The 23,201-nt window shown below is 33.5% G+C and overlaps 1 protein-coding gene across 1 annotated transcript in view; it reads left to right on the top strand.

Annotated features, from left to right (window-relative positions):
• Window positions 1-23,201, top strand: part of LRP1B (LDL receptor related protein 1B) — a 1,866,249-nt gene that overhangs the window by 1,579,202 nt on the left and 263,846 nt on the right. Inside the window, exons 48-55 of the mRNA XM_042994392.1 lie at window positions 2,750-2,863; window positions 3,106-3,255; window positions 6,520-6,642; window positions 8,406-8,525; window positions 12,977-13,105; window positions 16,213-16,335; window positions 19,894-20,034; window positions 21,405-21,592. Of these exons, the coding sequence (XP_042850326.1) occupies window positions 2,750-2,863; window positions 3,106-3,255; window positions 6,520-6,642; window positions 8,406-8,525; window positions 12,977-13,105; window positions 16,213-16,335; window positions 19,894-20,034; window positions 21,405-21,592 (1,088 nt within the window). The remainder of the gene's footprint in view (window positions 1-2,749; window positions 2,864-3,105; window positions 3,256-6,519; window positions 6,643-8,405; window positions 8,526-12,976; window positions 13,106-16,212; window positions 16,336-19,893; window positions 20,035-21,404; window positions 21,593-23,201) is intronic.

Here is a 23,201-nt window from a genome sequence, read left to right as displayed (position 1 = left end):
TGCTGGATCTCGAGTCCTCTTAACTGTGTGAGATGCCACCCCCATGTTCACGGAGTCATAATTTGCCTCTTCACTCTATCTGCCGCCAATCCCCACTCAGATGGGCTCCCTGCCACGTATACAGAGGATTCTCTGTGGAAGTTTGGGGAGAGATGGAGGTGGTGGAATGAGTTGTGATTGTGCCTGTTATGATCGTTCTGGCATCCTTAAACTCTGTGAGTATCAGATGGAAACCCAGGGGTATTATGAGATAATCTTTTTAGATTTGTCTGGGAATATTACCACTGTCTAGGATGTTGGTTTTTTTTTTTTTTTTAATCTTTAAGGATTAACTTTAAGCAGAATGTGAAGTAAGATACTAAAAAGCAGACATTAAATACATCTCCTCAAGTAATTCTTAAACATCCTAAATTTAGTACCAATAATTTAATTAACGTTATGCAATTACATGTACCATGTTTCAAAATAATCAAATTATAAGAAATTTTAAAATAAAAAATTCAAGGAAGTCTCTAGTTAAGCATTTACATAGCATTCATTATTCTGTCAGCCAATGTACCAGGAAGCAGGACAATTGATAATATCTTTGCTTTGTGTAGAATGGAAGCATATGGGTTTAAATACCTTGTAATACAGCACTATTGAAATTTGAACCCTGTCTTCTCAATAAAGGCACTATACAGGATCTTTTGGAATACAACTTCTTAATAGGAGATTCTGATAGATAGCAAAGTAAGAAACAAAATATAAATGCTTGTCATGATTGCTTTCTATGTTATATATTCCATTTGCTGTTTCTATTGAAAAAAATATTGAATGTAAAATGTAATTGAAAGGAATATGGAAGAGTTTTTGCTTTTGTAGATGTAAAAGAAGAATATCTTTTTTTTTTTCCTGTTTGGAACAGTGTATTTATTTCTATTCATAATAGCATTATCTGTTTCATATGATAAGATGTTATTTTTAATGAAGAAAACACTGAGGCAATTATAATTGTAAATTGTAAATAAAACATTTATTCTAATCATCATTTAAGCACAAATAAGGATACGATTGCAAGATACAATTAAATATAATAAGAACAGTGCATTATGAAATACAAATGACACATACACCCTTGAGTAAAATTTGCATATTTTAAGGTGGCATTTTAACCATTTACAATTGATATAATTTCTATTTATAATTAAATGGGCTCTTTAAAATATCAACACTAGTAAAAGTGGCATAATCAAAGAGCCCTTCAGGTTGTACATTTACATAAGCCACCTGTGGAAATTTGAATTTGGAATAAAATTCTCACCTAAGTTAATCTAATGTACATAGTATGTCATGCACCTGTTCACAACATATTGCTAGAAACCATTGTATGGTAATGAATGTGTGAGCAAAGTAGAAAGGAATATATGATTAAGCATAAGCTATTCTGTATAAGGTGTAGATAATGACAGTAGCATATTGAAACTGATTCTCATCTAAGCATAGCAGGGAATTGGAAAGCCATACTTACTAACAATAGAGACAAGTCATACCACATTTATGCTTCTGAGAACGAGGGATTCATATTTCCTATAGCAGATATTAGTGATATGGCTGTGTAAAGGAGTAGAAAATGGCATGGATGACTTTCTAGCATTGCTGAGCTATTTCCTCTGAGTAATAAAGCAAATGCTCAGTGGTTGCTCCATCTCAGTGTCTCTGGCTGGCTGTCCTTTTCATCAAAGTCGACTTCCACTTCTTTGCAACCAGATTCGGAATTCCCTATACTAACTCAATTAGACATTTGCTTAGTGTTACAACCGTGTACTTTTGAAATTGGAAGGAGAAAGAATTTCTCAGCAACATGCAGTTTTTTTGTTTGTTTTTGTTTTTGTTTTGTTTTGTTTTGTTTTTTTGGTATGTTGGCTTAGTGCTGCACTTATATTATCATGGGAACAAGGCACAGTCCTTGCGTTCATGGAGCTTACAACTTAGTGGGGGAGCAGATACATAGACAGGCAATTGCAATGAGGCATTTTAAGTACCACAACGGAGAGAATAGGTGTGCTACAGGGAAGACGTATGAGACTTCTAACCCAAGCTTGCAAGGGTGGGAGCCATGGGTTAAGTTTGACTTCCCAGAGTTAAAAAAGTAGAACCAAACAAAACTATGTGAGTTAGTTGAAATACATACCTTCCCCGACTTATAATGCAGTTATGTCCTGATACACCCATCATAAGTTGAAAATATTGTCAGTCAAAATGCATTTAATACACCCATCCTATCAAATGTCATAGTTTAGCCCAGCCTACCTTAAACATGCTCAGAACACTTACTTACATTAGGCTATAGGTGGGCAAAATCATCCAACAAAAATTCAATGTTATAATAAAGTATTGTGTATCTTGTATAATTTTGTGACTACCATACTGAAAATGAAAAACACAATGGTGTCTGGGTACAGAATGGTTGTAAGTGAATTGGTTGTTTACCCTTGTAATCACGTGTCTCTGGGAGCTGTGGCTCCCTGCTGCTGCCCAGCATCAAGAGAGAAAGTATCATCATATTGCAGATGTTTAGCTCAGGAAAAGATCAAAATTCCATATTTGAAGTATAGGTTCAACTGAAAGTGTATGGTTTTCACACTCTCATAAAGCCAAAAACTCATTTCGAACCATGGTAAGTCAGAGACCATCTGTACTCAGAATGTTAGAGCAAGAAGTCGCTTTTGTCTCATCTATCCATTTCTTTATTTACCTGTTTTTCCAGTTTCAACCTGTGCCTCTGTTGAGTTTCGTTGTGCAGATGGGACATGCATTCCAAGATCAGCACGATGCAACCAGAACATAGATTGTGCAGATGCTTCAGATGAAAAGAATTGCAGTAAGATATTCCACTACCTTTTGTTTGTTCCTCCCTGGGTACCTTTGGCATTCCATGGAGCACTGCCCAATGTTTCACTGAACCTTGTCCAGAATTGATGTGTAATTAACCCCTGTTGTGTAGGATAATTGCATTTTTATCTCTTCAAATGAGGTTAACTTTTCTTGTTTCTGTGACCTACATAGAAGGCTCATAATCTTTGCAGATGAGGTGTTTTTCATTTTCTGTTTACCTCCTTACAGATAATACAGATTGTACACATTTCTATAAACTTGGAGTGAAAACCACAGGGTTTATAAGATGTAATTCTACCTCACTGTGTGTCCTGCCAAGTTGGATATGTGATGGGTCTAACGACTGTGGGGACTACTCAGATGAATTAAAATGCCCAGGTAATTCTAGAAAGAAAAAAGTCTTTGCCTTGAGATTTAGAGTCTCATTGTATACAATAAATTTGTTAAACTTTATTTTTTATATCCAGTGGTTAGGATTAAAATTTAAATAATGTAGACTAAATTACAGGAAACCATCCTCTTCCAAACATGCCCCTTGATGTTTTTTAATGAGTTATGAAATGATGCTCAAGAAATCTGTTCAGTATTTGGATCGATTTCCTTTGAATGTTCAATTCGTCATTAATCCTCTTAAAGTTGGTGATTAAGTCTTAAAATGTGTGATCTCTAAAGTTTCCATGGAAGTATTACATAGTGAGAAAAAAAAAATATTCATGAACTAAAGGGAGAGAGACAATGTTTCTCACCACTGGCTTTATTCAATGTCATACAGTTTGTATTGTCATGTTAGGCTGTTTGATGAAGTTTACACAATCTTTTGACATAGTAGCATGAGTAACAGTTATTTTCACTGGATCAAGGTCAGAAAGGCATATTTATATCTGAATTTTTAACCATTTTTGCAAACATAAGCTCTTTCAGATTGTCATCTGCATTCTTAACAGAATGCTTTCCATTGAAAAGTGCTGTTCCTTTCTAAGTATTTGAGAAAACAAATCTAAAAAAAATATAAGAAGTAAAGGTGTTAAATTACTATAACTGGAAATAGATATGCTTTATAGGAAACTATTTCAGTAGTTTCATGACTACCATACTGAAAATGAAAAGCAGAATGGTGTCTGGGTACAGAAGGGTTGTAAGTGTATTGGTTGTTTACCCTTGCAATCACGTGTCTCACTGGGAGCTGTGGTATTTCCTCCTTCTTACCCTGTTGCCATACTCACTTTTTCCATGTTTAGTTAACATGCAAGTTTTAAAAAATATTTTAGGAAATTATATTCAAAGGTATTCTATGCAGCAGTATACACACACGCACACCCAATATCTAGTGTCGAACGATATTCTTAATAATTCATAATCTATCACTTAATTTGCATTAGCAGATTCCTTTTATTTTTGTGTTTTCCTGCTCAACGATTTGTAACATTCTTGATATCATTTTTGTTCCTTCTGTGTTTGAAAGGCTAGCTGCATCCTAGGAGGAACTGGAGAACTTTTCCAGTTCTATGGAGAACTTTTATATGCACTTGTGACTGTGGCTCACCGCAACTCTTCCACATTTTACTTTTAATCACATAAGACGTTTTAAAAGAAATATACTAACACTGATTTAGACTCATGGACCCTGGGTGTCTAGATTCATAATCTGTTGTTATTTCTACAAAAATTACCTCATTATGGCTGTAGTTAATTTTTAAAATTAACTTGAAAGCAGCATGTAATAGATACTCATTAAAACTTACACATATATAAAAACTTTGTGGCCTTTATATATTTCTAATATTAACAAATTATTTTTAAAGTTTACTTTTAACATTAATAAAGAATTATAATCATAGTGGGCAAGAAGGAGAGGGAGCTACATAGACTGATGAGACAGGTAGATGGACAGACTGGAAGCCAGTAATAGGTCAGGCTAAACACCTTAGGTGATATCTAGGCAATATCCTAAGAAAAAGTAAGACATAAATCACATTATTTTTCAGTTTAGTGGTGAATTCTGTCAAAAATTTTATTTTCATTTTCAATTAAATATACAAAATTGGCATTTGAAAAAATAAAATGGGATTGTTATCTTAATACAGTCACAACGGATTATTGTCGTATGATTATTATAGTGTGAATGGATTATTATATTGTGATGTATATTCTAAGGTTTGCTTCTAAATTGGCTATGAGCCAGTCTAAAACAATGTAAACCTAAAGGTACAAGGGGACCTTGTAGAGAAAAATCTAATTTAGTAGAGAAAAATCTAATATTTTATATGCTCTCTTAGAAGTGATAATAACAAGAGGCGCCTGGGTGGTTCAGTTGGTTACGGCTCACGTCATGATCTCACAGTTCATGGGGTTGAGCCCTGCATCAGGCTCTGTGCTGACAGCTTGGAGCCTGGAGCCTGCTTCAGATTCTGTGTCTCCCTCTTTCTCTCTGCCCCTACCCCACTCATGCTCTATCCCTCTGTCTCTTAAAACAAATAAATAAACATTGAAAAAGATGCAAAAAAAAAAAAAAAAAAGAAAAGAAATGATAATAACAATACTCCACAGTCTACAAAATATGTAATTTACAAAGTGACTTTGCATGCAGATACTTATTCTCAAGATATTTATGTAAGAGATAACATTTTTAGAGATTCCATTGTAAATTGTTTTTCTTTTTAAAGTACAGAATGCTTATATAAACCTTGTCGAAGCATACTCTGAATACAAGACAATAGGAACACCCAGCCCACACTTTCTCAGTAAAGACCCACTAATGTTTTTGTAATGTTATTCATCTTTATGAATATAGAATTACAGATATTTTCCACCAAAAATGATTCTTTAGCCTTAGTCCCATTCACTTCATAATTATCTGTTTTATTTTGTTTTGTTTTATTTTGTTCTATTTTGTTTTATTGTTTTGTTTTATTTTATTGTATTTTATTTTAATTAATGGTACTCCACATTATTTGTATTTAACAAATTTTTCCATTATCTTTTTTCTGATCCAGGATCCAATCCTGTGTTGGATTTGATTATCATATCTTCCTAGTCCCTTCTGGTCTGTGCCAGTTTTTGTTTTGTCTTGTTTTAGTTTTTCCTTGGTTTTCATGACCTTGACATTCTTTTGTATATGTATATGTATATGTGTGTGTAATATATATAAATGAAAATAATTAATGTTTATTTTTGAGAGAGAGAGAGAGAGAGAAAGTGCAAGCAGGGGAGGGGCAGAGAGAGATGGAGACCCAGAATCCAAAGCAGGCTTCAAGCTCTGAACTGTCAGCACAGAGCCCAACACAGGGCTTGAATTCATGAGCCATGAGATCATGACTTGAGCCAAAGTCAGATGCTTAGCCAACTGACTTTGCCACCCAGGCACCCCTAATATATATAACATTTTATTTTAAGTAGGCTCCACACCCAATGTGGGGCTTGAACTCATGACCCTGAATCAAGAGTCTCATGCTCTACCAACTGGACCAGCCAGACTCCCATGACCTTGACATTCTTGAAGAGACCATCTCAGCTTTCATTTAAGATTTTTTGTTACTTATCTCTTCCAGTTTACAGAGTATTACTGTTTTATTATCTACCTAACATTGTGGAAGCTAAGATTAATTTAAATTATTTAACATTACATTCTGTATTTTATCACAGTTCAAAACAAACATAAATGTGAAGAAAACTATTTTGGTTGTCCTAGTGGAAGGTGTATTTTGAATACCTGGATATGTGATGGTCAGAAAGATTGTGAGGATGGACTTGATGAGTTCCACTGTGGTGAGACATTCTATCTTGTTCTGTGACATTCTTTTTCTGTATGCCTTATTACTACTTATATGCTGATGTTCTCTTTTTTACATAGGAATTTTATAAAAAATGTTGCTAATTTATTTTAACAATTTTCATTTTTATTAAATATTACAAAATGATAAAAATTAAAATAGAACAGAACTTATAATAAAGAATAACAGTCTCCTGTCCCAGCCTTTTATTTTAACATTAATGGTTATCTTTATCAATCTAAATGGTACACCTTTATTTTCTGACTTATTAACTTGAAATGCTAATATATTTACTTTCTGCTATAAAAAATAAGGTTTTAGTTCACACTACTCATTATACTCTGCCTACCTATTAACATTGTTATTCTAAATGTTTCTATTAATTACATGTATTGTTTTAAATAGTTTACTTAAATTTGTATTTCCTCAAATTCTCATCTCTCAGCATCTAACCTCCTAATTTCTCATGTGTACATTTCATTTTACTTGGCAAGGCAAGACAGCACTTTGAAAATTTATTTTATAGAATTCATGGATTTTGTAATTTCTAGGCCAAAGAAATTTTCTACAGGGAAACAAAGCATATATTCATTATTTTCATTTAACACAAATAACGTACACTGTGGTGAATAGACAAAGTAGAGGAAAAGATTAAAAATGGATCTTCTATGAAATGTCAAACTCCTCTAAAAGTAAATGTCATCATGAAATATGAAGGTGCATTTTGTTTGATTAAGATGCTATATATCTTTACATTAGAGCCAGATTCTGAACAGGATTAACAGAGAACTTTACAAATAGTTTATGTAGATTCATAGTTTCTGGACAGGAAGCCATTATACGGTTGTACTTTCTTTAGTTTCATTTTTTCCAGGCTTCAGTTTTTCTAAACTCTTTTCAACAAGTCTTCTAAGTGAATATTTTAAATAAAGATTCAAGGTTATTAAATAATTTATAGGATCAAAATCAAATGTCTATTTTTATTCTCATTTACATTTGGAACACTTGAATTTGGAAGGGTTTTATTTTGGATTTTGCCTGGTAATAAATAGGCTGAGTGGAGGAATAGGCCAAGGGTGAAGGAGAAAAATCACAAACCTGACTTTGGAAATAAATGGAGTACACTATTATAAATGCATAATTTGGTAGTAAAATACAAGCCACCATGCCAATGAATTTGGATGTTATTAGTCAGCCTTAAGTGTCCCTAAGAGAGAAAAGTAAAAACACTTAAGGTTTAGTAGGTAGGGGTGTAAAACTGGTGGCTTGTCTTTGAGCTAAAAGCCCCTTAGTCACCTCATCATTATAAACAAACATATATGCTGGTGAATATAGCACATTGTAATCTTGCCTTAGAAGCATTTTTTTCTCTAGTTGTTCAAAAATCAATTAAAAATTAGGACGGATGACTAGACGACACTTGGAATATTTGTTTTATATCTATGTACCAGATGTTGAATTTTTTAATGACACCCTGGAATATATATTTAGGGGAGAGTGGCCAGCATAATTCTGTGAAAATTCTGTGGGAGGAAAAATGTTGCATAACCTGAACACTCAGCGGGAATAAGCAGGCTGTTGTCAAAATTTTATAGAGCTGTAGTAGAGAAGAGAAATTTGGCTTGTTTTATTATAAGACAATTGATTTTAGCAAAATCTAAAGGAAGGACTTTCTTACTGTCAGATCTATCCTAAGATGGTCTCACATGATTTTTTTTTCTATTGCATCTAAAGCAAACATTTTTGTTTGTTGTCTAGATTCTTCTTGTTCTTGGAACCAATTTGCTTGTTCTGCACAAAAATGTATATCTAAACACTGGATTTGTGATGGAGAGGACGATTGTGGAGATGGATTAGATGAAAGTGATAGCATTTGCGGTGAGTTGTTTCTTTTGTGTTCTCGTTCAATTCTTAGGCATATGATATATGTGCACTACAATTTTAGAGCAATCAAAAACATGAAACTCTGTTTTCTACTCTGTTAAATTTAATTTAAATTTACATATACATTTCCATGTAGCTGGTTTTATTATTTTAATGACAACCTGTCGTTCTACTATTTTTACATACACAGTTATTCAGTTTTTAGGATTTTTCCTGAATATTCACAATGAATAAATTTGCAAATTTTATTTTTTTTAGTATTCAATTACTTCTTTGGAATAGATCTCAATGACTGAGAATACTTGGATCAAATAATCAAACATTTTTCATGGCTCATGATATGTATTGCTAAGTGGCCCTCAAAAATATACTGATTTGCACTGTCACAAGCTACCCACTCTATTTATGTTTGTATATATGTATTATAGTGATTGTTATTAGTGGATTGTTTTAAATAGATAGTAAAGAAGGGGGATATTTATGTATTTTTAAGTGTACTTCAATAAACAGCTTTCTAGGATTAGAGATAGAATGTCCCACTATGTATCAACTACATAGCCAGTGTAATTGCTTTCAAATAATCACAAACATTTAACAAATAACTTAAATGGAATTATTAGCTTAATTTTTTTAAGGGGAAAAAGAAGGAAGTGATCTAGTCTGTATAAATTTATTACAAATGGACAGTCATTCTACTATTTATTTATGTGTCTTTGTGTTTATCTTTCTGATCTGTTTCTATTTGCATGTTTGTATTATAGGCATAAAATCTTTACTCATTGCATTAGCCCTATTTCATAGCTTTTATCATCCTTATTTTAGAGAGAAAAGGACCTGAGTCATAGAATAAGGTGCATGTACAGAGTTAGGTGTACTTAACACCATTTTTAAATTTCAGTAGTTGTGGCCTTTTAGGTCACTTCCATTGAGACAGGTTGCTAGGATTTTATACTATTCAAGTTGTTCGTAAACAACATAAAATTAGAGATGTCCCCTGAAAGCAGACAATTTATTTTCTTGTATTTTAGCCACCCCAAATCTATCTTTTGTTTACATAGCTGAAACAGTTATGTGGCAGATAAATACAGAAGGATCACTGTAGAAAAGCTCTGAAAGGAAAAAGAAATCAGTAATCAATTAGATGTTTCACCAGTGGCTTTTAACTACTTTTTCCTCTTTGCTATTGATTTTGTTTTAATTTTAACAAAAGAATCACCTACTTGCAATGAGGTGAGCATGTTGCCAGTCACTAAAATCATCTTGGATTTGACCTTTTGTTTCACCCTACACCAAAGTGCTCAATTGATACCTCTGTCTTTTCTGAGTGGACACAGCAAAATAGAAGGTATAAAGCTTATGCAATCATACATAGCTGAATTATCCCACATCTGCATTTTTGCTACCTATTAAGAGGGTACAAAAAATCTCCCTTATGTAACTATTGTGATCATCTAACATGAATCAATGTATACAATATAAATGTTCTTTTTCAGAGTATTATTGCCAATCTACATCTATCAATGTGCTGATAACTTTTTAAATAATTAAAATGGTAATGGACATGTTTACCTGTTGTCAAAACCTGTCTGTTTAACTTACTTACAGGTTGTATTTTATATGCTAACTGCTAAGCTGGTGACACATACAAAATCTTTAGACCAAGTATCATTGAATGAACTGAATCTAATATACTAGGTTTGGAAAGAAACTTTATAAATAATTTATCTCAGTAGTTCACAACCTTAAGTGCACAAAATATTCTTCTTAGAAGTTTGTTAAAAATGTAGATTCTTTTTTTAATTTTTTTAACATTTATTTATTATTGAGAGACAGAGAGACACAGAGCGTGAGCAGAGGAGGGGTAGAGAGAGAGAGACACAGAATCTGAAGCAGGCTCCAGGCTCTGAGCTGTCAGCACAGAGCCCAACGCGGGGCTCGAACTCACAAACTGTGAGATCACGACCTGAGCCGAAGTTGGTCACCCAACCAACTGAGCCACCCAGGTGCCCCAAAAATGTAGATTCTTAATCTTCATCTTTAAATATTCTAATATGTGCTGTAAGCACAACCTTTCTTAATAAACACAATAATGGTTCTGACTTGGAATCTGAGGATCCCATTTAGTTAATAAATTGCTTTAGGTCACTCAGAGAATCAGTAATGACAGAGCTAGGACCAGAATTCAGATTTCTGGAGGATTTCCTAAATGGGATAGTAACTCTTACCAATCAAATGTAATATCTGAGCAGGTACCCAAGATGGATCTGGTGGAAATCTTTCAGGTTGTCTTCCTTTCCTGGAATTCATTTCCCTGAGGAAGGCAATGTGTCTCCAGATGGCAGGAGTAACTATGGAATGATGCCATGAGTTTTTTCTTTGGCCCATTTTCTTTCCAATTGACTATGATGTTTTGGCATGCTCTTAACACAGAATCTATTGAATACTATCAAGGGAGTCAGGAAATTAGCTGCAAAGAGCTTTATGCCATTTTATAGCTTGAGGTGTCTTAGTAATTATCTAGTCATTTCCCTCATTTTACAAATAGTGAAGCTCAAACACTAGTCTTCTCCAAGGTCGTAGCGAATTAGATTTCTCAATAGCCAAATTGATGTTATATCTATTATGCCTACCTTGAGAATAAATTGGGTGATAATCGGAAAGTAGACAAGGAGTTTCACATGCACCAAAACTTCCTTACTAGGGAGAATGCCTTTTTTTTTTTTAAACTCAAGCTAAATAACAAAAATATTATGGAAATTAAAGCACTAATTGAGAGTATAATAGTAAAAGTGACACTTTATATTTTAATGGCAAGTTTGAAAAGATAGATCATTATGAGGAATAGTATAAAAATAAATTCTGGAGGAAGATAATTTTATTACAGAAGGTACTAAAGACATAATAGTTAGCAGGTAAATTCATTTTTAAATGAAAGCAACATTTATTTAATAGATTTTTTTATGATTTCTTCCAGGAATAGATATCATATTAAACCTCATTCTATTAGCACTGATCCCCAATCAAATGAGCACATGTGAATTACCTGGAGGACTTTTCTACATTCACTTGCCATCCTGTCTTCTAAGCTAAAGTATATGTGAAGGACAGTCATGTTTATGAAGGAGAAAATCCTCAAGGGGTTTTATATGGGCACCCTGTTGCCCTGCCGTATTGAAAACATTGCCTTGAAAAGCATTTTCTGCTCCTAGCAACTCTACAGCTGAAAAGAAAGATGATAATTATATAATGAAAGCATGTTGGTCACTGCTTTAAATGTTTGGAAACAAATATCTCTCTTCACTCCATTCAGTCGTATTGTATTTTATTCCTGGAGATAATAGCTTTTTTTTTTTTTTTTTTGAATAGTTCTAACAATGTGTTTTCTTTCTTTCTTTCTTTCTTTCTTTCTTTCTTTCTTTCTTTCTTTCTTTCTTTCTTTCTTTCTTTCTTTCTAGCATCTTTCAATGGGCAGCTTTTGCTCCCAGGAAAATGAAGTTAAAGAAAAGTTAGAACATGATTTGAGGGTCATGTAACTGATTCACTCAACAAACATGTTATATAAATAAAAGCAGGAGCTAGGAAAATATCCTGAGAAATAATCATGTTCTGTTTCATATGTTTACCCTATACCCACATAAGGAGAAACAAAGAAACCACCAATGACCCTTTGAATTTATAGTGAAAGTCAGCAAGCATTTTTTTCTTTCTGTACACATCTGAAAAACATCATACATCTAAAGGGACATTGAATTGACAGAGCAAAGGTAAATTCTATTTATTAAGTGTGTATGAAAAAAAGGAACATGCATACATTTATTCTTTTCAGCCAACACAAGGTGGGGAGTAACAGTCATAGCATTAGTGGTTAAGAGAAGGTGCTTAGCAATCAGAAGAGTTTTGGACTCCTAGCTCAACCTGTGGGACTTTCAACTTCTCTGAGGCTCAGTTTTCTTTCAGTGAAATAAGGCTAATAATAGTCTACTGGTTAGGATTACTGCAAAAATTAAATGAGTGAATATATTATGTGCCTAGCATATATTAAGCAATAAAAATTTCATTATTATCATTACATTGTTATTATAACTATTACTATTATTATTATTATCCTTATAGGTTCTGTCTTTTAGAAACGTTATCAAAGTTTATTCACAAGTCTATGACATATCTATGCTTTGCTACATGTTACAAGCAGAAAAGATCTTTCTTGTTTTCTGCCATGTAGCCTTAAGAAATCTGACACTTGCAATTAGCAAGAAATGCATTCTGGGAGGAAAATGTGTAAACATCTGTAGGAGAAGGATGCTATCTAATGATTCCAAATAGCTACAATCTCTTCCTTGTTAGCAACATTCTTCTGTGTCCTTTCTTTCTAAGGGAAATATAAATGTTAGACTTTCCCAGCAGACATGCAGTGATCTTAATGGCATTCCTTCCTTGGGTTTCAGGCACTGCCACCTGTGCAACTGACATGTTCAGCTGTCAGGGCTCCCATGCCTGTGTGCCACGGCACTGGCTTTGTGATGGTGAAAGGGACTGTCCAAATGGAAGTGATGAGCTCTCCACAGCAGGCTGCGGTAAGACACGTGAAGGAAAGCTGCCGCAGCACCCTCAGACTCTTGCTTTTGTAGTATTTACCATCTCACATTTTCTCTCACTTTCCCACTCCCTGGACTCACACATAGTACCAGAATTAATCAGGTGGGATGTTGTCATCAGAGTAGTTCAGCAACCCCTCTAACCAGCTACTGTCCAGAGATTTTCAAACATGCACATTGGGATTACCCATTTAAAAACCATTCTGATGAACACAGACCCATCTCTTCTCTTCTGAGATGATGTAGCTATCTGATGTTGTGTGACTATAGTAGATTTGTTATTTTCTTTTTAGAACCCCACCCCCACAAAGTGTTTTAGATTGCCTATTACAGACACTCTATAAATGACTGATGTGATCCCAAATAACTACTGATCAGAAGGTCAGTAAACACCTATTAGTCCTGAGGAGAGGGTATTAACCCTTAGGTCAGGTAAAAATAGTATGGATATAGCTGAATGAAGCTGGGGGATCAGGGGAACACCTTTGGAGGTCAAACAATTTACTAAGTTTCTGACTCTTGGTCACCTCAGGAAATGTTCACGGAATTACTCAGTAGTAAAAATTTAGATAAAATATTTTGCATGATCAAGAGAATGAGGGGCCTGAATATTTGAAAACTGTCCCAAGGTCACATAGGGGATCCATTGAGCTGAGCAAGTTGTCAGAAGCAGTGCTGTGAATTCTGGCCATTAAAATGAATTCTGCCAATCATTTCTCCAATGACCTGTCTTCAGGTCTTTAAAACTGTATTTGAAGCCATAATATAGGTGTATGTCTGTGTGGGTATGTATAAATGGGTGGACGGGGTAGTTAAAGTGGAGAAAGAAAAAGAAAACTATGAGACAGGCCTATGTGTTCAAAACTCATGCTATTATAGAATAGTTCACTTTGATATTGAAACCGATATGTGTGTCTGTAAAGGTCAATGGGGCCACTGAGGGCTACATAACAAAGGATTACGCATCAATTCAGTGATCCAGATGGCCCCAATATACTATTGCTATTGTAGTAAGTTAACACTCTGGGAGACATATTAACACTTTTGGACCACATGGGTGCTGTTAAGTAAATTATGCTAAAGTACAACAAATTGTACTCAAGTGACCTGAAAGCGTTAATGCCAAATAAGCCTCTGTTGCTTGGCGTTTTAAAGAATAATTCATGTATTAGAATTGGCATAATTCACTTGAGTTATATAACTGTCACAGAGTTCAAAGTTAGCGGAGTTATTAGTAACTGAATTTTACTATGATTATAATGGGAAGTTTTAATGCTACTTCTACATGGCTTCCATATCTTTTTTGAAAACAAATTTGTTGGAAATAAGTTACACTTGATTAAATCCAAGGAATCCTTTTTGTTTTACTTACCCATATCTCTATTGTAGTCATTACAGACTTGAAAGCAGAGATTTCCTTTTTTGAATATGGGTAAAAGAATAATTATAATACTTTAAATACCAAATTAAATATAGAAGATACTAGGTCATCATCAAGAAATACTATATAACAAAGGGTAAAAGTGTCATAGAAGGATTTCAAGGAAAAGAAATAACATTATCTTAGTAATGAAGGACAAAGAGAAAAAAGAGAGTTATTCTAGGTAGAGAGAAGTACCTATTAAGACATGGATGTGGTGGGGGGAGTTAGAAGGCATGTAAATTTTTTCAAGTGCCCATTATATGTCAATTATATTGTTAGGTTGTTTTATTTACATTATTGAATTCCCACAGTATCTCAGTGAAATGTTTTTGGGAATCTGCCAAAAATAGTTGTTAAATAGATGGGAATTTAAATAGCACCTGGGAATTTACTGAGTACCTAAAATAAGCTGATCTGCTTCATATACCTTATCTGGTTCTTGCAAGAAGTTTATCAGACGGATCTTATCATTCCCGTTAAGTGAATAAAGAAACAGATAAAACAAGAAAGTAAAAACCTTCCATAAGATATAAATCATAAGTAGCAGAGTGACTTTTTGCAAAACCTTTCTCTTTCTAGTATACTATAGTGACATATATCAGATACTTTTTTTATTTTACTTAAAAGTGAGATATAATTGACATATAACATTATATGAGTTTTAGGTAAACAACATAATGGTTTGGTCTATGTGATATTTTACAGTAATTACTATAATAAGTTTAGTTAGCATCTATTCTATAGCAGATTTTTTATATTCAAAATATCTCAAACAACCTTGAGTCCTAACATACATTAATCTTTTAAATATTAGACAAAGTAATTGAAAATATTTAAATGATCTCCTCAAACCACTATGATTCCATGCATATAGTATTAAAGTTTATTTACCCTGCAAAACTTACCAGTTTTTGGACTTTTGCTGAAGGTTATTGGACATTTTGGTCAACTATTTTCCCCATTGGTTAGTACCCTTGTTAGAGCATTGTTTTCATGAATCAGGGTTCCAAAAGAATCAGTATTCCATTTCATGGATCAGTATTCTTAATTTGATGTGGTACTTACTTGTTGGGCTTATCAGACCATAGATCTTAACCTATTTCAATATCCCAAAGTCACCCAAGTTTTATTTTCATCTTAGAAACAATAGTTTTCTTAGCTATTTTGATGTTTTCTTTTCACTTCCATCATGAGCATTAGCACTCGGTAGTCTTTTCAGGTTCATTTTTCACAAAGAAGCAAGGTTTTTATCACTTTACTAGCAATCCTGCAGGCATAAGGAGAGAAAAAACACAGCCACATTATTACAGTTGAATGATTTTTTTACCACTTATGAACTTTTGATTTCATCCTTTAGCAAACTTACAAATTGCTAAATGGCCTGAAATTTCAGGGTCACTGTGGAATTGGTGAATGTATTAATACTAAAACTTTGAATCAGCGTTCATATATTTCATATATAAATATATGCATGTTAATATATATTATGAATTTATATGTATGTCCATATATATATTATGAATGGAATATTGAGCAAACTTTTCTTTTTTGGTAAATAACTATGAATTATTGAGTATAATAGCATACATTCCCCAAAGTCCTAAGGTGGGGGAAGATGAAATAGGTACTCATCTAACTTTATTATTTGTGGTATCTTTATTAGCTCCCAATAATACATGTGATGAAAATGCTTTCATGTGTCATAATAAAGTGTGCATCCCCAAGCAGTTTGTTTGTGACCATGATGATGACTGTGGAGATGGCTCCGATGAGTCACTGCAGTGCGGTAAGTATACCCAAACTTTTCATAGAAGATGTTGTCAGGCTGAGTAAGAATCTTTTAAGATATCTTAAGAATTACATAAATACAAGAACAACACATTTCTTTATGCACTAAGGACATGTAAACTCAGTAATATATAGATGTGCCACAATAACTTCTTTAAGCTCTAGCTTAATTACACATTGACTTGGAGATCATGCCTACGTGTAGCATATTCTTATTAGGAGCCACACAGGGAAATGTTTATGAAAATGTTTTTGGTTTAAAGTGCTTTAAACTTTAAAGACAATATATGGCTAGCTAGGTCAGTCTTATAGCCAAATGAAATACTTGAGTGAGAAAAAAAAGAATTCACAACTATCAGAGAAATTGGATACGTAATATTTTCCTTTCACCTTATCCTTTTACATGTACACTTATTTGTTAAAATTGAATAATATAATGATAAAATTTATCTTATTGCATATATATTTATAGGACCAGTACATATATAATATACACACAAATACAAATATAACTTTTGTAGTGAAAATCATTAAAAATTCCTAGTTGAAATTGAATTCTTACATGAACCTAGTATTTTTGTAAGAAGCAAAAAAAAACTTAAATACATACATGAGTAAACGTAAAATGAAAAGCATTAAAATCCACATATAATGATGAATGATGAAAGGCAGTAGATTTAGTGCCCTCTTTTGTTCTTCCTGTGTTGTGTCTATAGCCTTGGTTTTTGATAGCAATCTCTGATAGAAATCATTGGATACCAGTTTTTATGATCATTTCACCATTAAGTCATAGATTCAATGTGATGTTTTAAAAGATACATCATAGCTCAAGGTGTTAATCGGAAGTACAATTAATTCTGATTGAATACCTTCCCTCTGTTAGACACTTACTCAGTTGATATGGAGATGAATGGGACAGAGATAGAAGAAATTGCAGACAAACAGGAAGATCAGAAATACAATATAGAAAAATAGCACACATTTTCAGATGGCAATAAGAATCACAATACATGGGAGCAAAGCTGAGAGAATAATTTTTGAGTCACTAAAGAATAAAGAAGCAAGGATTGTTAGAGAAAGTCATATTTGGATGGTAGAGAACATACACAGTGGTTAAAAGCTTGGACCTTAGAGGCATACAGCCTGGGTCCAGATCCTGGCCCTGCCCCTTACTATCTGTGTGATCTTTGAAAAGTTATTTCACCTTTTTGTACCCAAATTCTTCATCTATTTTAAAATATATATATATATTTTTTATATTTTTTATATTAATATATTTTTTATATTAAATAAATATATATTTAATTAAATATATATATTATATATATTATATACATATATATGTTATATATATAATGTATAATATATATAATGTATAATATATATATTAAGGATGTTAAGAGAATTAAGTTAATATTTGTAAAGTGCTAAAAATAGTTCTGCACACATAGAAAGTTCTTTATATGTTTACAAAAGACTGTAAATTGACATGGTTGAAGAATAGCAATTAGTCTTTTCTGAGGTAAGTTAGAAAGTTGAAGCTGGATTCTAAAAAGTCTGGAATATTTGTTAAGGAATTTGTTTTTAATTATTTGGCTCCTAGTTGGCAACACACATTTGAAATAGGGAAATGCCACAGTCAAAATATGTTTCAGGACCATCTTTTTCAGCAGAGTGGATGAAATATTACCCTGGGAGAGGGGAGACATTAGGGAGAAAGTAAGATAACTAGAAAATTATTGCAATAGTTCTGATGACTAATGATGTGATGATAAGCCAGGGCAGAAATGGTGGAATGAGGAGAACAGAATGAGTCAGAATTCATCTACGGTCAGATATGGAGGAGAAAGGAGAATTTCTAGCTCGGATGACTTGGTGGATGGTGTGTTACTATTAATGAACGTTGGAACACAAGAGATTAAGGGCCAAGTTTTGCAGATGGAGAAGAGAAATGTAAAAAAGAATTAATTTTGGATACTTTGAATATGAAGTGTTAATCAGACAATCACATAGAGCTGTACAGTGAGTGTTTGAAAATTTAGTTCCAGAGACCAAAGGATAACCAGGAAAATAAGATTAATTTGGTGGTCATTGGCATAAAGATGATACTCAAAATGTAGCCAAGAATGAGAACACCCAGCACTGCAGAAAGGAAAAGGGGAAAGCAACATGTTGAAGATTGAAGTTAGGGCTTCACCTGCAATATTTTAGGATGGAACAGGAGTTGACTTCATACAGAAAGAAGGATAAAAGGGAACAGCAAACGTGAAGTTAGAAAGATGTCCAGGAGAGTGGATTATAAATATTAAATTAGGAAATTATTTACAGGGTAGTGTGCTCAACATCAAATGCTGAAGGAAAGTGAAATAGATAAAGAGTCTGAGACACCTTTGAATTCACTTGTCACTTCGTATTTGTTAGCTCAAAGAGGAATTTCAGAAGGCAGATGTGGAAATGGATATTAATGAATTCAGGAAGAGCTGGAGATAAGTGAGGAAACGCTGGCTAGGGTAGTAGGAAAGAAGAGTAAGGTATAGTTAAGAGTTATGTGGATGGATTTTTATTGTTACTGGGCTGGGAGAGACTTGAATGTAATGTACATATTGACCTATTGACTGAGGAGAATGAACTAGTGAGGAACAGGAGGGAAGAAAGACCAGGGAAACTGGAGTATTTTAGAACTCTCTAATTTTGCCATTCTATGTGACAAACATCTCAATTATATAATCATTGCTGAATTATTTTTCTATTGGAATTTTGTCTATTTGTTAATAAACATACAGATCTTATTCCCTCTTTTCAAAAGTAGAATATTTGCCAGATTTACCAGAAAGTTTCTTAATGGAAATGATAGTTTTTATGGTTAACAAACTTAGGAGAAATTCAATCTAATACTCATAATATTCAAAATCAAATGAGTTTTACTTACAAACAGGCATAGATATGAACATTAAAAATTGATGGGTTGATACTGTGATTTGAATAAAGCTTTTTAATACCTCTAAGTATCAATATATAGGATAATTACTATAGTTTTGTTTTTATTGCTTTATAAATTTACTTTTCTTTCATTTTAGCAATGTCTTTACACTTTCAACACTCCTTCCCAAACACAAACATAGCATTACAGCTTCTGAGAATTATTATTATAACTCAGAATCACTTCATCCATATGTTCTGGTGCTATACCTAATCAAGCTTAGTCTTGAAAAAAAATTAATAGCTTTATTCTTGTTTTTCTTTCGGAGGGAAATTTTTAGAAGACAGATAATAGGTGAACAGAGATGGTATCGTATCCTCGAGTATTGCATTTCTGTTTCCTCACTCAGAAACACTAAGATTGCCTTGTTTTTTACTTTATTTTCTGGCCCTTAATCCTACTTTTCAACCACAAATATCTCTTCATTATGACCACTGTTCCTAAAAGAAATTAGAAACATTTATCATAGGAGACATGGGTAACTCCCATGGTTAACTGGGTATAGTGTACATTGGGGGATGTAGTTTTAATGAGTATTTGTAATATGAATTAGAAGGTTTGTTTTTTTGTCTCTAGCATATCGACAGTGTAATGTGGAAGAATTTAGTTGTACTGATGGACGATGCCTCCTAAGTACTCAATGGCAGTGTGATGGAGACTTTGATTGCCCTGACCATTCTGATGAAGCACCTTTAAACCCAAAGTGCAAAAGTGCAGGTACAGAAAATATATAATATGCTTATTCCACAATTTGCTTTTTACTTTATATTTTTAAGTATTTTTTAAAGTTTATTCATTTTTAAGAGATAGAGACAGTGTCAGCTGGGGGAAGGGGAGGGCAGAGAGAGAGAGGGAGACACAGATTCCAAAGCAGACTCCAGGCTCTGAGCTGTCAGCACAGAGCGTGATGTGGGACTCGAACCCATGAACCATGAGACCATGACCTGAACCAAAATCAGATGCCCAACAGACTGATCCACCCAGATGCCCCCGCAACATTTGCTTTTTAATGGCAAAACTGTGACTCTGATTGTCATTCTAGTATGATATTCAAGGAAAAATGCAAATAATTAAGCATATGATGTTTCAAGTGATACCATGCAGGATCCTAGTAATCAACTATGTTTTGAAACTACTTTTAGAAATTTAAATCTGTGCCAAAATACAAAGATTTGAGGCAATGAACTTAATGAATCCATTGCCTTGCCCCCTTTGAAAAAGTTATTTTTTTCTTAATACATGATTATGTGAAAATAATTTTCTGGTATGGTCCTATTTGAAAATTTAAACATAAAATAAGCTGAGATTTACTGAGAGAAAGTCTGTATGAGTCATACTTAGGCACAATGAAATAAATTGCATATCACTTGAACAGAAATACATACATAGCCAAACTTGGTCTATTTATCATTTCACTATTCCAAAGACTGAATACATAGTCATATATTTAAAATAAACCCAATTGCTTTTTTCTCATGTACTTTACATGCTAATAGGCTTTCTTTTATCATGTATGATAATGAGTAATATTCAAGTCATCAGGTTATAAGTACCTGCAAAACCTAAACTCCTTTCCATAGATATATTTGGAAAAACTATTATTCACCACAAATGTCCTTTTTATGCCCTGACTTAAAAATGTCAACGTTATATTTCCAGGAAGAAAAAGAATTTAGGAATATCTACCGATTCTAGATTCTTAATTTTTAGTGACATATAATTTCTTAGAGACCTGTGGCTTGAGGGAAATGTCAAACTATCATCATACTTTTAAATTTCATCTTCACAATATAGGTGAAGACAGAAATACTCCATTAATTTTACTAGAGATGCTTATTTTGATTGTTAATTTTCATGGCAAAGAAAGATTTTCAATAAGTGTTGAACATGAAAGTACATTTTGCCCTTGATTTTTTTTTATATTTTGTGTATAAAATATTACACTATGTATAGAGAATTGTAGATGCACATATATTTACCATAATTTTTGACAGATAAGTTATCATATTTGTGAATGTTTTCAACAATTGTAGTATAAAGCAATGGCATGCCCTTTATGTTCCATTTGTTTTATTTTCTTTTTCCAGAACAGTCATGCAACAGTTCATTTTTTATGTGCAAAAATGGCAGGTGCATTCCCAGTGGAGGTCTTTGTGACAATAAGGATGACTGTGGCGATGGCTCAGATGAGAGAAACTGCCATATAAATGAATGTTTGAGTAAGAAAGTCAGTGGATGTTCTCAAGATTGTCAAGACCTTCCAGTCAGTTACAAGGTAGGTACTCATCAAAAATAGCAAATCACATGATACATTAGAATTTGAGATAGTGAACGCTATTTAATCTACTATAACTGTAAGACTTAAAATGCATCATAATATTGTTGAAGATATATGAAAATGTTGAACTTTTTCAATGTATGCTGAACATAAAGAAAAACAAAATCAACAGAAGACCAGTGTTTAGGGAGATACTGCCATGTTGGTGGCACAAAAATATGTCTGCAACTCTTAAGTTCTCATTTCTTCCCTCATTCTTTCTCCCATCTTTGAAGTGAAATGGATTTAGCATCTGTCTACCACAACATTGGATAATACAATATTTTTCATATAAACAGAAAAAAAACAGAACACATGAATTATTAGGACTGAGTGCAGGTACACTAAAAATATATCATGCCTAACATCCTAATTGACTTTTGTTAGTACCATTTTCCTGAGGAGGGTGATTCACTGACAAAACTGATTGGCAAGAATAGCTCTTAAAAACATCTCCTTTTCATTCATGTTGGAAAGGAGGATGCAAATGAACATAAAATTAAAGCTGTACAGTAAGTTTGATTATGGTTGGGGAAATCTTAGGAAGAGCAATTCACTCAGAAGTCACGGTTTTTAAGTGAACACTAGTTCTGTCTGAATCAGCAATAGGACAGGCTCCTCTAAAACACAGACTCAGTCTAATGCCAGTTATACTATTACAGAGGTTAGATTTTATTCTACTGAATTCCACACTGATCAGAACACACCTGGGGTACTATGCACATTTATGGACAGGGCATTTTAAGAGGAACCTTGACAGATTGTAGTGTATACAAATTTGTACATCCAGAAGCATAAGGAGTATGGAACACACACCTTTAGGAGTTTTCCCTGGAGCAAAGATGAATTGTTATCTGTATTCAAATATATGAAGTACTGGAATAGGGAGCAACCTAGTCTGAGTTTGTTTCGAAGGTTGGAATTATAAATTAGGAGGCGGATTCTGTTCAGTATAAGGAAAAGTGTTGTAAAATACTCTTTACTTGGAAAGAGCTGTCTCATTTCTCACTACTAAAGAGGTTAAATTGTGGCTATCTTTCTTTAAAGCATGCTAGAGAAAATATTTGTATATTGCAAAGATGTTGTATCTTTTTTCTTGCCAGCCTTGACATCCCATGATAGGCCACTTCTGTCTAATGGTAAATTTAGCCAACCACTTTGGCATCTGTAATCTCTGAATTTCTGGTATTGTGATTAATTTAACTACATTGATAGGATTTAATTGTATGTAGATGAAACCAGAAAACTACAATGATCATTTTCCTCTATGCAAAAACAGGGATAAAAACCAAAACACTAAGGAAGCTACATTTGTTATGAAAAATATTTTTTTAGTTTGAATACTGTATTAAGACTTGGTTAAATTTATAGACTTAAAGGGGTGCCTGGGTGGCTCAGTTGGTTAAGCATCTGACCTTGGCTCAGGTCATGATCTCACAGTCTGTGGGTTCAAGCCCCGCATCGGGCTCTGTGCTGACAGCTCAGAGCCTGGAGCCTGCTTTGGATTCTGTGTCTCCCTCTCTCTCTGCCCCTCCCCTGCTTACACTCTGTCTCTTTCTCTCAAAAA

This window comes from Panthera tigris, chromosome C1 (assembly GCF_018350195.1).
Source record: "Panthera tigris isolate Pti1 chromosome C1, P.tigris_Pti1_mat1.1, whole genome shotgun sequence".
In the NCBI taxonomy this organism is placed as follows: domain Eukaryota; kingdom Metazoa; phylum Chordata; class Mammalia; order Carnivora; family Felidae; genus Panthera; species Panthera tigris.
Note: the sequence above shows the minus strand (reverse complement) of the source record. Positions and strands in the feature narration are given on the sequence as shown.